The 13,845-nt window shown below is 51.9% G+C and overlaps 1 protein-coding gene across 1 annotated transcript; it reads left to right on the top strand.

The window, feature by feature from the left end:
* The first annotated feature begins 1,047 nt into the window (after positions 1–1,047).
* Positions 1,048–6,984, top strand: MYL9 (myosin light chain 9). The gene is made up of 4 exons (XM_032845745.1): positions 1,048–1,130; positions 4,263–4,472; positions 5,771–5,932; positions 6,752–6,984. The coding sequence occupies exons 2-4, from the start codon at positions 4,289–4,291 to the stop codon at positions 6,922–6,924; spliced, it is 519 nt and encodes a 172-aa protein (XP_032701636.1). The 5' UTR covers positions 1,048–1,130; positions 4,263–4,288; the 3' UTR covers positions 6,925–6,984.
* Positions 6,985–13,845: the final 6,861 nt, after the last annotated feature.

The raw sequence follows: 13,845 nt of genomic DNA, 5'->3' as shown, positions 1-13,845 counted from the left end.
CTCCTCTCTCTCTTTAGTAACTCTGCTTTATTCTCCTTCAAGGAACTCATTTCTCTCTCCAAGCCATGGAGCTACTCCTTCATCACAGTTCCCTCACAAAAACTGCTTCCCCGGGGTGACTACTTTAGTGCAATGCTGTTTCCCCAGCGCCCAACACAGTGCCCCGCACCTAAGATGTCAGTTCGTATTGACAAGAGTAAGTAACTGGGTGTTGGAAGGTCTGCACTGCTCCACAGTGGGCTGGGGGTGGGGGAGGGACAGGGAAGCCTGCCTGGAGTCCAGGTGGGTAGGGTGTTCCTTCAAGGGTCAAAGTGATGGACAGGACCTGATGCAGAATGGGGGAGTGGGGGGAGGGGGTCTGTCCTCTCTGACTCCCTCTTCTGACTAATGCCAACAAGAGTGGGTAAGGGGTGCTGCCACCCTGAGGAGGCCCCAGGCTCCCCCAGCCCCTGCCCCTCTCACTGGCCCCCAGGGTGCTACTTGGCTCTTTCTGGCCACTCTTTTTTCCTGAATCTTCACCATCACCCTCCCATTTTATGGGAAACTGACACCAGCAGGAAAGGACAGTGATCTGGCCAAGGTGGGCTGTCCCTAGCATAGTCCTCCTACCGAAGCCCCACGTGAGCCCCCACACCAGCAGGGACCTGAATGACCCTTCACATGAGGATGGCGGAGCCATCTGACATGCCTTCTTTTGGACTGATGAAAAAAGCCATACTTGGCCTAATGGAAGAAAGCCCTCCCAGGGGAATGGGCCAGTCAGTGGAGGCCTCTGGGGGAAAGATGGGGGGAGGGCCTGAGAACTGGAGAATGCCCCTAGGTGTTCTGCCTGCCTCACTCGGAGGAAGGGGCAGCCCAGATAAATCCCCCTCCCCTAACAATCAAGAGCGAGCGGTCCCAGAGTTGCTCCGCATCACCTCCCCTGCCTACTCAGGGAAGACGCCCCCGCCGCCAGCCAGTGGGTCAAGGCCAAATAAGGCTGCGCCAGCGTACAGCCCGCCCCGCCCCGCCGCGCGCATTCTTCTGCCTTGTAAGGCCCGTGCCGCCCCTCCCACTGAGCCCGGAGCGGACCGACAGCCCGCCGCCCCGCACCGGCTCCGCACATCGAGAGAGCTCCTTCTCCACACCAGGTGGGAGTCGCGGCCGCGGGGGAGCTAGACGAGGCGGTGTGACGGCCCCACAGACAGGGACGCCCGAGGGGCTCAGCGAGGGCAGCCCTCATAGGGCTGGGGCTGCGAGTTGCGGGGCAGACGGGGACTCTGGCAGCAGGGAAACGGTTCCAGGCTGCGGGAGCCACTGGTCCTTTGGCGAGGTAACTCTGCCGGGCCCTGCCCCTTTATTATGGAGTTTCAGAGCCAAACCCAGAGCTCTGGGGGGTCCAGAAGGAGGGGAGGGGGGATGTGGTCGTCGGTGTTCCCTGCCCCAGTAAAACCATGTGTGTCAGACTGGAAACGGAGCCATGTAAGGCTACTGGAGACTCCTCCAGAACTCCTGGGGCAGAAGAGAGGGATGGAGACGGGAGAAAATCCGTCCCTCCACACACCCCGACGCTGTGTGCGTGCACTTGGGGGTTCTACGCACTCCAACATCCGCCCAAATAAGCCTGTTGGGTGGAGAGGGTCTGCCAAGGGCTCTGGGGGCTGCACAGGGACCTGGGCTGGGGGACCCCGGACTCTCTACTCCCCCCTCTCCAGCCCTGCAGCTGCCCTGAGGAATGAGTCAGATAACTCAGCCACAGAGAAGGTGATTTTACTAGCAAGGCATCGGGCACTACCAGCCATAGGGACGAGATAATGGGGGGACACAGGCCTTGTCTTTGCTGTTATGGGGGGATTTCAAACACCAGAAGGGGGGAGGTGGCACCTAGTTGCAGCCAAACACTAGTTATATCTGATCCCTAGTGTCTAGGACCTCCAGGAGCAGGAGGGGATGGCTCTAGGGCTAAGGACCTAGCCTGCCTCTGACCCCTTTTTCTCGACCAAGCCTGGAAGCTGCCTCTGGTCACAGAGAGCCCTCAACTGCAGCAGGCCCACCACAAGCCTCTCAGGATGTGTGTTTCTGTGTTCAGGCATCAGGGGTGCCAAGGGCTGGCCATTACCACCCACTGACCCAAGCCTAGCCCAAGCTGTTGCTCTCTATCCCTCTCGTGGGCATGCCACTTCCCTTCTTGGGCATCACTTCTTAAACTGCACAGTCAGGTGGGGGAGGGAGTGCCCTCACCCCGCTTCCCGGACTGCTGGGATGGACAAATCCTGAAGTTCAGTGCTTTCAGCCACCATATGGCTTTGGGATCAAAGAGGGTGGGGAAGGGGGAGGCCATGAAGACAGAAGAGCCTAGCCAGTATCCCAGCAGTGGGTGAGGTCCTAGCCATTCCTGCTTCCGGCTGCAGCTTCCTCTGTTCTCCAGGCTGTGTCTGCCCCAGAGCTGTGCAGACAGGATGGGGTTGGCAATAGTGATGATAACCATCACAGCCTCTCATGGCCACGGACTACTTCTTGGCTGCCTTCCGTCAGTGCCATGAGTCCAAGTTCCCAGTGAACAACAGGCTCAGGGAAGGACTGAGGCCCTCAAAGCACAAAACCCCTGCTGATGCCACCATCCCACACCGACCCAGGTCAGGTGAGAAGGGCTTTTGTCTACCCACCCCGAGCCACATGAGAATCACCCAGGGCCAGGTGTGTCAGGCCAGAGGCACACAGCAGCCCGTGTGTCATGCCTACAGGCAGGTGTGGCCCTGGGGAAGGGTCGGGACTGGCCAGGATCCCTGCTCAGGGTTTAAGAGCTCAAAGACCACAGTCTGAGAATGACTGGAACAGAGTCATGGGATAAAGGCCTGGCAACATTCAGGGCTAAAAACAGGCAGAGGCTTCCTGGAAGCCCTCAACCAAGGGCAGAGGAGAAAGGGGGACAGTAGTCCTGGGGCCTCAGCCACACGCACAACTGCCCCAGCTGAAGGGAATACAGCTCTATGTCTTCAGGGGAAGAGTCCTCACAGGCCATAACAGGTTCAGGGAAAGAGCACCTTGCTGGGCCTCAGTTTCCCCATCTGTGCAGTGGGGGCAATAACCTGGCTGTAGTTGCCCTCACAGCCATTCATTAAACAACCATCTATTAGCCTGTTGGTAAATCAGGGGAGGGAGAGAAAGACCTCTAAGTCCTTACTGTCAGAGCAAGGGTGTGGGAACTGCTCCCCAAGGGGGTGTCTCAAGAACTAGGCTGGAAAAGGAAGGGTGTTCGGGGTGGGGGTGACCAAGAAGGAAAGTCTGGGGTTGTCTGGGAAATATCCAGAGGTCCAGCATGGCAGAATCACAGGCAGCTAGAGGAACACAGTGAAGGGTACCATGGTCAGTCAGAGCAAAAGGTCGGAGGGGTTCACACAGGGTCCTGAATGCTAGGCTCAGGGGCCTACTTGTTCCAGGAACTTTCAAGGGCTTCAAGGTGAAATGACAGGTGGTTCAGGTCTGGGTCTCTATAGGTTGGGAGAGACTGGCTGGAAGCTAGGAGGCCAGATCTAGACAAGGGTGACAAGAAGCTGGGTCTCCCAGCCCAGGGGAGCCTCATGCCCCTATAAGCATGGCAGAGTGAGAACAAATCAGGTCTATCACCCACCTAAAGTACGGTGCTAGTTAAATGTGGGCAGGTTGGGGGAGGGGAGACTGCCCAGAGCATATGCCTTCTAGAACATCCAGAGCCTGGAACACAGAGGGATGGGGAGGAGGGAGCAGGAGGAGGAGATGACAAGAATGTCAGGAATGCAGGGCCACTGATCCAGCTCCTTGCTGCTGGGGGCAGAGGGAGCTGGCAGAAACCTCACAGCCTCCCACTTTTCAGCCCACCTTCTCAGTTGGAGGGAGAGAGATGGACAGTGTAAATGCTATAAAGAATTAAAAGAGAGAAAGCGAGGACAGGTTGGCACAGAATCCAATCCTAAGTGTCTTACCCAAACAGCCACAGCAAAAATAGCTTACTTTGTGCCTGGCACCATTCCAGGGGCTTCTCGGGCACGAATTATTCCCTGCTGCTGGGCATTCCTCATGTCCCCATTCCCAGATGAGGAAACTCATTCAGAGAGGTAGAGAAGTTGTTTATGATCGCAGAGCCCACGCCTGTCTGCTTTTGTGATGAGCTGGGTGACAGGAGCCCCAAGCCTATGGGAGGCCTTGAATGCCAGGTCCAGGCACTGAAAGCCAGGCTTTAAGTAGGCAGGAAGATCCCCTGGCCCAGGGCTCTAGGCTCTTCCCCCCACACCCACTTCCTGCAGGGAAGCCCCACCCACCTGAAGCCAAGATGTCCAGTAAGCGGGCCAAGGCCAAAACCACCAAGAAGCGGCCACAGAGGGCCACATCGAATGTCTTCGCGATGTTTGACCAGTCCCAGATCCAAGAGTTTAAGGAGGCCTTCAACATGATTGACCAAAACCGAGATGGCTTCATCGACAAGGAAGACTTGCATGACATGCTGGCCTCACTGGGTGAGCAGGGATGGGGTGGCTGGGGTCTAAGTGGGTCCCGCGAGGGTTGCAACTGGAACAGGCAGTGGGCTGCTCATCGCATATAGAGTCCTTTCCATGTAGGGACATGTGGTACCTACCCTGGCAAGCAGATGCCCGTACTTTCTCCATTTAACAGATAGGTAAACTGAGGCGTGGAGCAGTTGGGCACTGGATCTGAACCCAGACAGGCTCACTCCGGAGCCAGACTGCCTCAGGCAGATTTGTGGTTGGGCTGCCTGGTTCCACTTCATTTAAAGAAAAGGATGAGTGACTAAAGAAAGTTGGAACTGCACAGACCTTCCATTGTGCAGATGGAGAACTGAGGCTGGAGGGGAGGCCAGAGTGCCTCCCTCGGTTAGAAGTCACTCATACCAGGTCCTTAGAGCCTCTCTGACTCCGGCCACTTCCCTAGAATCAGAATCTTAGAGCTGAAAGGGCTCAGGAACCTGCTCAGATGGGGAACCCCACCCCCAGTCTGTGGGCCTACCCCCATATCCCTCCCCTGTGCTCATCACAGATACCACCCCGACCCCCAGTTTCTGGCAGACCCTTCAACCAGATGAGACACTGGCTGGGAGAGAGAAGCCTCTGGCAAAAGAGGAAGCAGCCTGTGCTCGTCAAGCCCCAAGCACTGAGGCCAGACAGGCCTGAGGGAGTCCCTGGCCCTGCCCCTCACAGTGGGGCCACCCTACTCTGCCCATTTCCCTTCCTGTGCAATGGTGACCAAGGCCCTCATGTACACGCCCAGGAAGTCCAGTGGGAGGACTGGGCAACCCTGAGTTGGGGGGCTGACGTGGGACCCTGGGCTTCCATCCAGAAAAACTTTCATTCCCGTTTGTAGCTCTTGTTGGTGGGGCCGCAGGTCAGGCGTGGCCTTCTGGTAGGAACATCAACCCCAGTTAACAAGCAAGAGCAGCACGAGTGTCTTAAATCTCCCAGCTATCCTGCAACACAGATGTGACTGGGGCATTGCAGTGACCTCGCAGCATGGCGAAAGTTAACGCAGACAGGCAGACGGGGCCGCAGATGCCGCAGGCAGTCAGTACGCGGCAGCCCTCACACCCCGGAGGGCATGGATATCAGGACCAGAGGCCTTAACTGGTCAAAGCAGCCTGGAGAGCCCGTGGGAGGGAGCAGTCAGAACGCTGGCCAGACGCTCTACAGTTTACAGAGCTTATCGTCTCCTGCCTGTGGGATTCTCACAGGCCAGGAAGGGATGGGGCAGGGAGGAGGGAGGGGACAGTGTAGTAACAGCAGGAATGTCCCACTTGCCACAGGGAAGAACCCCACCGACGAGTACCTTGAGGGCATGATGAGTGAGGCCCCGGGGCCCATCAACTTCACCATGTTTCTCACCATGTTTGGGGAGAAGCTGAACGGCACAGACCCTGAGGACGTGATCCGAAATGCCTTCGCCTGCTTCGATGAGGAGGCCTCAGGTCAGCAGCCTCCTGCTGGAGGCCTGGACAGGGCTGGGGCTGAGTATTTTACCCAAGGCGTCCCCAAGGATGCAAGTGGGGCTGCGCTGGGACTTCAGGGCCCCTGTCCCCAAAAGCCAGAACAGAAATCCCCCATCTGTTGGGATTTCCATCGCTGCAACTAGAAAAACTAAGATGTGTCCTTGTTCCCTTCCCCCAGACGCTAGACCACAACAGCCCATATCCACCAAGGCTTCCCACGTTTACCTGTTGGCCCAGCACAATGCCCCCATTTTAGACCCCCTCCAGAAACCAAATCATTCCAGGCCCTTCTGGCCAGTAAGGTGCAAAAACCAGCCCCCATCCTCAGACCTCACAAAGGACTTCTGTCCCACAGCTGGTCTGTCCCAGAGACAGGCCAGAGTGACCCTGGCACCAATTTCAGAAGTTTCTCAGTGCCCACAGGCCCAATCAGAACATCTTCCTGACCACCTTCATGGTCCCCTACCAGGGTGGCATATTTTCATCTCTATTTTCCAGATCAAACAGGCACAGAGAGGTTAAATAACTTGCCTATGGTCACACAGCCAAGAAAGGGGATGAGCATGCAAACTCGGGCAGTGGAACTCTAGGGCTCAGGTCAAAGTAAGACATATCCAGCCCGCACACTCACAGGCCCAAGGACCCCACTGAAACACCGCAGAACCCCTCCCTCTGGGGCCCTGAAGAGTTGAACTAGCCAGAGACTCACTGCAAGGACTGCTGTCGGACCACAGGGGGAGGGTGTGAGGGATGTCCCAGCCTGAGTCCCTATCTCATGGGCCCTGGCCCCGCCCCCAGGTTTTATCCACGAGGACCACCTTCGGGAGCTACTCACCACCATGGGAGACCGCTTCACAGATGAAGAAGTGGATGAGATGTACCGAGAGGCACCCATTGATAAGAAAGGCAACTTCAACTACGTGGAGTTTACCCGCATCCTCAAGCATGGGGCCAAGGACAAGGATGATTAGGCCACCCCAGCCCCCCAGCCCCAGGCCCCTGTTCCACTCTCCTGCTCCCCACACTCACTGTGCTCGTGACCCCACAGGATTTTCTCAGGGGATCCTCCCTCTGAGGGGCTAGGGGCCCAGCTCCCCTTGGAGGAACAGGCTGAGAGTGCACAGTGCCAGGCAAGGGGTGCAAAGCCAATGTGAGAAAGGTGTTCCACCGTGACCTCCCACCACCCCAAGAGAGGACTGTCTTCTCAGGAGCTTGGCCTCATGGCTGCTCACCACAGGACAGGCCCTGTGTCCTGTTGGACCCAAGTTCACGTGCACCCCCACACAGGGAATGACCACTCTTTCCCAGCCACTGCTACTGCCACAAAGCTCACCAAGGTCCCTTCTCAGGACAGGATGCCAGACCCCTCCTCTGTGCCCTGCCCAGCCACTCCACCAGGAGTATAATCCAGAAGACGCATGTAGGCTGGAAATTGGACCCAGGGGAGACAGAGTCTCCAATAGAAGTCTGAGCACTGCTTTGGGTCTGTGTGTCTGTTGCTGGGGTAAAATAGAGGAGCTCCTAGTCCCTAAAGAACCTCCTGCCCTCTCCTTTCCCTAGTGGCTGCCCAGACCCCTCCCCCACTCCCAGCTGGGGTAAGGCTCCCCTGAGACCAGACCAGGAGTGGGGACAGGGGCAGACATAAGTGCTGCAGAAAACAGTCCTCCTGGGAAAGAGAGGCCCAAGTGGGGAGGACCCTCAGGAATCACCACAGTGTATCTCTGTGGGGTGGTTCTGTGGCACCAGGAAGACCAGGGTCAGGTCACCCAGCCTTTAGGATTAGAGCCTGGATCTCCAGGGACACCTCAATGCTCCTGGAAAGCCAGGTGATCCTGGAAGAACAGGGAGGCTTTGGGAACAGGGAGGTGGGGGCCTCCCAGAAGCTCTGGCTAAAGGTGGGACCAGCTGAAGGTGGGAACGACAGGTTTAAGGGATTCCCTGAGATCAGCTCCAGGCAGCCACCATGTGTGGCCTGGGCTGTGCCCTCTGCCCCTGCAGGGTCAGTTCAACTACATGACCAGCTTTCACGCTGCACACAAGGTGGGCAGGGCTGGGATCTCTGTTACACACGAAGATGGGGACAATGACCACAGTGCCTGAGGCACAAGAGGAACAGAAATATTGGTTCAATGAACAGAAACAAGAGGGGCAGGGACTAGCTGAAGTCACCCAGTGGATCTGGGGCAGAGGGAGGGCTGGATCCCAGCCTCTAGATCCCCCACAGGGCTCGGACCTGGGCTACAAACATCCCACCAGAACCCAGCAAAGGTTGGGGAGCAGCTGCTGGGCCCGGTGCAATCCTGACGCCTTCCCTAAAGTCACCCATAGCCAGTCAACCACAGCACAAAGCAGAGGTCTGGGATCAGAACCAAGGGAGTGCTGAGCACTAAGTGGACTGTGTCTTGGACGAGGAGGGTTTAACTTCCACAAGCCTCTCCCCACATCAGCTCCAGGCCCTGGCCAGAAGCCCATGAAACACCCCCTCTCTTGCCTCCAGATGGAGCCCCACGAGTCCCTGATCTCCACTCCAGGTGAAGCCAGCCCCAAACGTATCCTGACCAGGCTCAAATACTGAGGCAGACTCAGTCTGACCATGCCCTCAACCCCTGCCCCAGATGGAGGGCCACTCACTGCAGCCAGTCCAAAGGGAGGGACCAGGGAGTACGGCAGACTCTGGGCGTCCTCTGAGGACCCCCCAGAGCGCTAGCCACATACGTTCCTTTTCTTTTTTTAAGATTTTATTTCTTAATTTGACAGAGATCACAAGGAGGCAGAGCAGCAGGCAGAGGGTGGAGGGAAGCAGGCTCCCTGCTGAGCAGAGAGCCCGACAGGGGGGCTGGATCCCAGGACCCTGAGATCATGACCTGAGCCAAAGGCATAGGCTTAAGCCACTGAGCTACCCAGGTGCCCCTACACATGTTCTGCATCAAGGTCACATGGCACTCTGCGGAGCCACTGTCACACCAAAAGCCTTTCTGTAAGATGGCAAGGACCAGGTTAGAAACAAGCCTCCTCACGTCCTGACCCCTCAGTCTGCAATAATGTCACAAGCCTACAGCCCCTTCACTCCAGGGAAAGGGAGAGATCCACACCCGCTGCAGGGGGACAGAACCTGGCGTAGGCCTGACTTGACACACAGGATGGGACGAGGGAAGTGTTCTGTGTATGGAAGGGCAGGACCAGCAGGTGGGAGTAATGTGCAGGAACGGGAGCAGAGCTCAGAGGAAGCGGCGCCAACAAAGTCTGGGAGCAGGAAGGCATACGGCACGTTCAGAAGACAGAAAGAAGGCAATTTTCTATCTGAGAGCTAATTTGTTACGATCCTAGCAGCTTTTCAGAAAAGCAGCAGCAGCTACTGTTTTCTCTCTCACAGGCAACATTTACAGGTAACAGTGAAACATGCCCAGAACTGTCAAAGTCTGCCACAAAACTCAGAAACCATAAAGGAAAGGACTGATGCATTTAAATCCATGAAGACTATCTCTTGGGGCACCTGGCTGGCTCAGCTGGTAGAGCGTGCAACTCTTAATCTCGGGGTTGTGAGTTCAAGCCCCGTGCTGGCTATGGAGATTACTTTAAAATAAAATCTTAAAAAAAAAAAAAATCCATGAAAAATTTTAAAAACCATAGGGAGGAGTGCCTGGGTGGCTCAGTTGGTTAAATGTCCTACTCTTGATCTCGGCTCAGGTTATGAGCTCAGAGTTGTGAGATCAAGCCCCATGTCAGGCTCCATGCCAGGTATGGAGCCTGCTTAAAATTCTCTCTCTGCCTCCCACCCCACTCACTCTCTCTCTGGAAAAAAGAAGAAGAAGAAGAAGAAAGGAGTACCTGGGTGGCTCAATTGGTTAAACCCCTGCCTTTGTCTCAGGTCATGATCCCAGGATCCAGGGATCGAGCCCCATATTGAGCTCCCTGCTCAGTGGAGAGTCCACTTCTCCCGCCCCCTGCTCCTATGCTGTCATTTGCACTTTCTCCCCTCAATCAATCAATCAATCAATCAGAGTAAATGGCCCTGAGTTGCCAGATATTATGAAAAAGAGGAGGATGGGCACCTGGATGGCTCAGTCATTAAGCATCTGCCTTCAGCTCAGGTTCTATTCCCAGGGTCCTGGGATCAAGGCCCATATCAGGCTCTCTGCTGCGCGGGAAACCTGCTTCTCTCTCTCCCACTCCCCTTCCTTGTGTTTCCTCTCTCACTGTCTCTCTCTCTGTGTCAAATAAATAAATAAAATCTTAAGAAAAAAGAAAAAAGGAAAGAAAAAAAAAAGAAGAGGAAAGTAAGATGTAACTGCTACAATTCAGGACTTACCGTGAAGCTATAGTAAACATAATGATGGTGTGACAGTGGAGAGCCAGGCTGACCCATGAAATAGAAGAGAGTCCAGGGACAGACCCATACATTTATGGCTCTTGTTTTTTTTTTTTTTTGGTTTTTTGTTTTTTGTTTTTTTTAAAGATTTTATTTATTTATTTGGCAGACAGAGATCACAAGCAGGCAGAGAGGCAGGCAGAGAGAGGAAGGGAAGCAGGCTCCCTGCTGAGCAGAGAGCCCAATATGGGGCTTGATCCCAAGACCCTGGGATCATGACCTGAGCCGAGGGCAGAGGCTTTAACCCACTGAGCCACCCAGGCACCCCATTTATGGCTCTTGTTATGACAAAGGTGGTATATCATAGGACAGTGGCGAGATGAGGGACTTAATAAATGAAGCTGACACCCACCAAAGTGGCCACAATGAACAAAACTCCCAATTCCAAGTACTGGTGGGAGAGGATAAGGAGCACCTAGAGTCCTCACACACTACAGACAGGAGTGTAAACAGGTACAATCGCTTCGGAAAACAAACTGGCATTATCTACTAAAGTGGAACTTTTATCTACCCCATGACTCAGCAATTTCGCTCTTAGGAACCTACACACCTAACAGAAACATGCACACATGATCACCGAAAAGCACCTGCAAGAAGGCTTGCAACAGCATCACTGTAATAGCCCCACCAGTGGAATGTACAAGGAAATGGAGATGAACTACAGCTACACGCATCAACATGGATAAACCTCACAAACATTATGTCAAAAAAAAAACCCAAAAACACAAAAGAATACCATTTGTATCAGGATGTGATCAGGGTCAGAAACCACACTTTATTTCAACAGGAATAATTTAATATAAATAACTGTTAACTAAGTATAAAGTTTTAATTAAGTAACTAAAAGGGTAGAAAGGGAACTCAAGGGGCGCGTGGGTGGCTCAGTCAGTTGAGCATCTGACTCTTGATTTCAACTCAGGTCATGATCTCAGGGTCGTGACATCAAGTCCAGCATTGGGCTTTGTGCTCAGTGCAGAATCTGCTCAAGATTCTCTCTCCCTCTCCCCTTACCCTTTCCATTTGTGTGTGTTCACTTTCTATAAAACAAATAAACGAATCTTTAAAAAAAAGAGAGAGAGAGAGAAAGAGAAGGCAAGAAATTTGAAAATCCACGGGTGGGATTTTTTTCGGGGAAGTACTAGAAATAAGCGAAAATGTAAAGAGTAATTCATATCAAGAAAGTGAAACTAGGGGCAGATGGCTGGCTTAGTTGCAAGAGCATGTGACTCTCTAGAATCCTGAGTTTGAGTCCCATGTGGAGTGTAGAGATTACTTTAAATAAATAAATAAACAAATAAATAAAAAGAAAAGAAAAAAAAGCGCAAATAAAACAAAATATTCGCAAATAATATCTGATTAGAAACCTCTATATAAAGAACCTTCACAACTCAATAATAAAAAGATAAACAACCTATTTAAAAATGGACAAAGGATAGGAACTGACATTTCTCCAAAGATAGGCAAACACAGATGTTCAACTCATTAGGCATTAAGGAAATTAATGGCTATAATAATAATAATTTTAAAAACCCAGAAAATAACAAGGTTGGGAAAGATGTAGAGAAATTAGAACCCTCACACACCATGGTTGGAAATGTAAAATGGTGCAGCCACCTCGGAAAAGAGTCCAGCAGATCCTCAAAAGTCTAAACAGTCACCATGTGACTCAGCAATTCTACTCCTAAGTAGACACCCCAGAAAATGAAAACATACATCCACGCAAAAAGTTCTACACAAATGCTCATAGCAGCATTATTCAAAAGAGCCAAAAAAAAATAGACACAACCCCGATGTCCATCAACTCCTGAACAGAGAAGTAAACATGGCCTCTCCACGCACCAGAAGGTTATTCAGCACAGAGAAGAATGAAGTACTGACTCATGTTACAACATGGATACGCCTCAAAAACACAAGGCTAGGGGCGCCAGGGTAGCTCAGTGGGTTAAGCCTCTGCCTTCGGCTCCGGTTGTGGTCTCGGGGTCCTGGGACGGAGCCCTGGCTCTCTGCTCAGCAGGGAGCCTGCTTCCCCCTCTTTCTCTCTGCCTGCCTGCCTGCTTGTGATCTCTCTCTGTCCAATAAATAAATCTTAAAAAAAGAAATTAAAACAAAAACAAAAAAAAAAAAAACAAAACACTAGGCTAAGTCAAAGAAGTTCTTAACAAAAGACCACATATTGCATGATTCTATTTACACAAAATGTCCCAAATGGGCCAATCTAGAAAGAATGAGGTATATCGGTGTTGGCCGACAGCTGGGGTAGGGAGGGCACAGATGGGGAGTGAAACTGATTATGCTGATGGTTACATGACTCTTTAAAAATGCAAAAATTAACTGAATTGAACACTTTAAATGGGTGCATTTCCAGAATGTAAATTATGTAACAATAAAGCTGTTAAAACAAATAGTAACTATTCAAAAAAATCTTCCTAAACTCATGTTTATGTAAACTATTTTTTTCTTTTTAAAGGCTAGTATGCTGAAACTATTAGAACTTCCATCTCATTTCCTGTAAATTTTTTGTTTCCTTCTATTTATATATGCCCCATGATGTCTGATAAACCAATCAAAACAAACCTTAAATTTATGACCTATTACAATTTAACTTTTTAACACACTACAAAGTAGGACAATATTTTAGACTCCTCCAGACATACTGCAAACTTTCAGCTTCAGTTCTACAACCACAGCCATGTGCCAAAATAAACCAAGAAACACCAAAACCCACCAGCCTCAATGGGCTGTTCTCCTTTTGATGCTTTCTTAATTCTCTCAATGTTTTCTTAATGATTTGAGCTTGCAAATAGGCAAGCAAACTGTAAAAACAACAACAAGGAAACTAACAAATCAGAGTTGCCCACATTTCCCCCTGGAGAGAGAACAGATCCCCACCGCCCTGTTAAGAGATCAACAAACAGGCCATAAAACCAATTGCCACTCACTGCTGCCAGCAATGGGAAATAGTCTGGACAAGAACTAAAATCAAAATGGGGTCTGAAAACAAACAACAAAGAAAACAAAAAAGAAAGAGAGAGACAGAGACAGAGAGGTTGTATGGGGGAAGGGGGAGAAACAGAGTCAGTAAAGGGAGTTTTAATGACTGTTAAAACCTGTGAGGGGCGCCTGGGTGGCTCAGTTGGTTAAGTGTCTGCCTTTGGCTCAGGTCATGATCCCAGGGTTCTGGGATCAAGCCCCACATCAGGCTCCCTGCTCGATGGGCAGCCTGTGTCTCCCTCTCCACCGCCTGTGTTTTCTCTCTAATAAATAAATAAAGTCTCTTAAAAAAACAAAAACAAAAACCTGTGAGACTTCCATTGCAGACAACAGTGTCATTGGCTCTGGGAAGTATGTCCCTGAGCCCCTGAGTATCCCAATGGGATGTCCTCCAAACTCAAGGCATAATGTTCAAGAAATGAGACCTGATTCTAAAGCATTCCACAGAATGCCTAACCAGTACTCCTCAAAAGTATCAAGTCATCAGAAACAAACTTACAAATCTACAAACAATTCAAGTATCTTTCACATG

Source organism: Lontra canadensis, unplaced genomic scaffold, assembly GCF_010015895.1.
Source record: "Lontra canadensis isolate GAN:19392208 unplaced genomic scaffold, GSC_riverotter_1.0 scaffold169, whole genome shotgun sequence".
Classification (NCBI taxonomy): Eukaryota; Metazoa; Chordata; class Mammalia; order Carnivora; family Mustelidae; genus Lontra; species Lontra canadensis.
The sequence above is the reverse complement of the archived record's forward strand: the minus strand, read 5'-3'. Positions and strand labels throughout refer to the sequence as shown.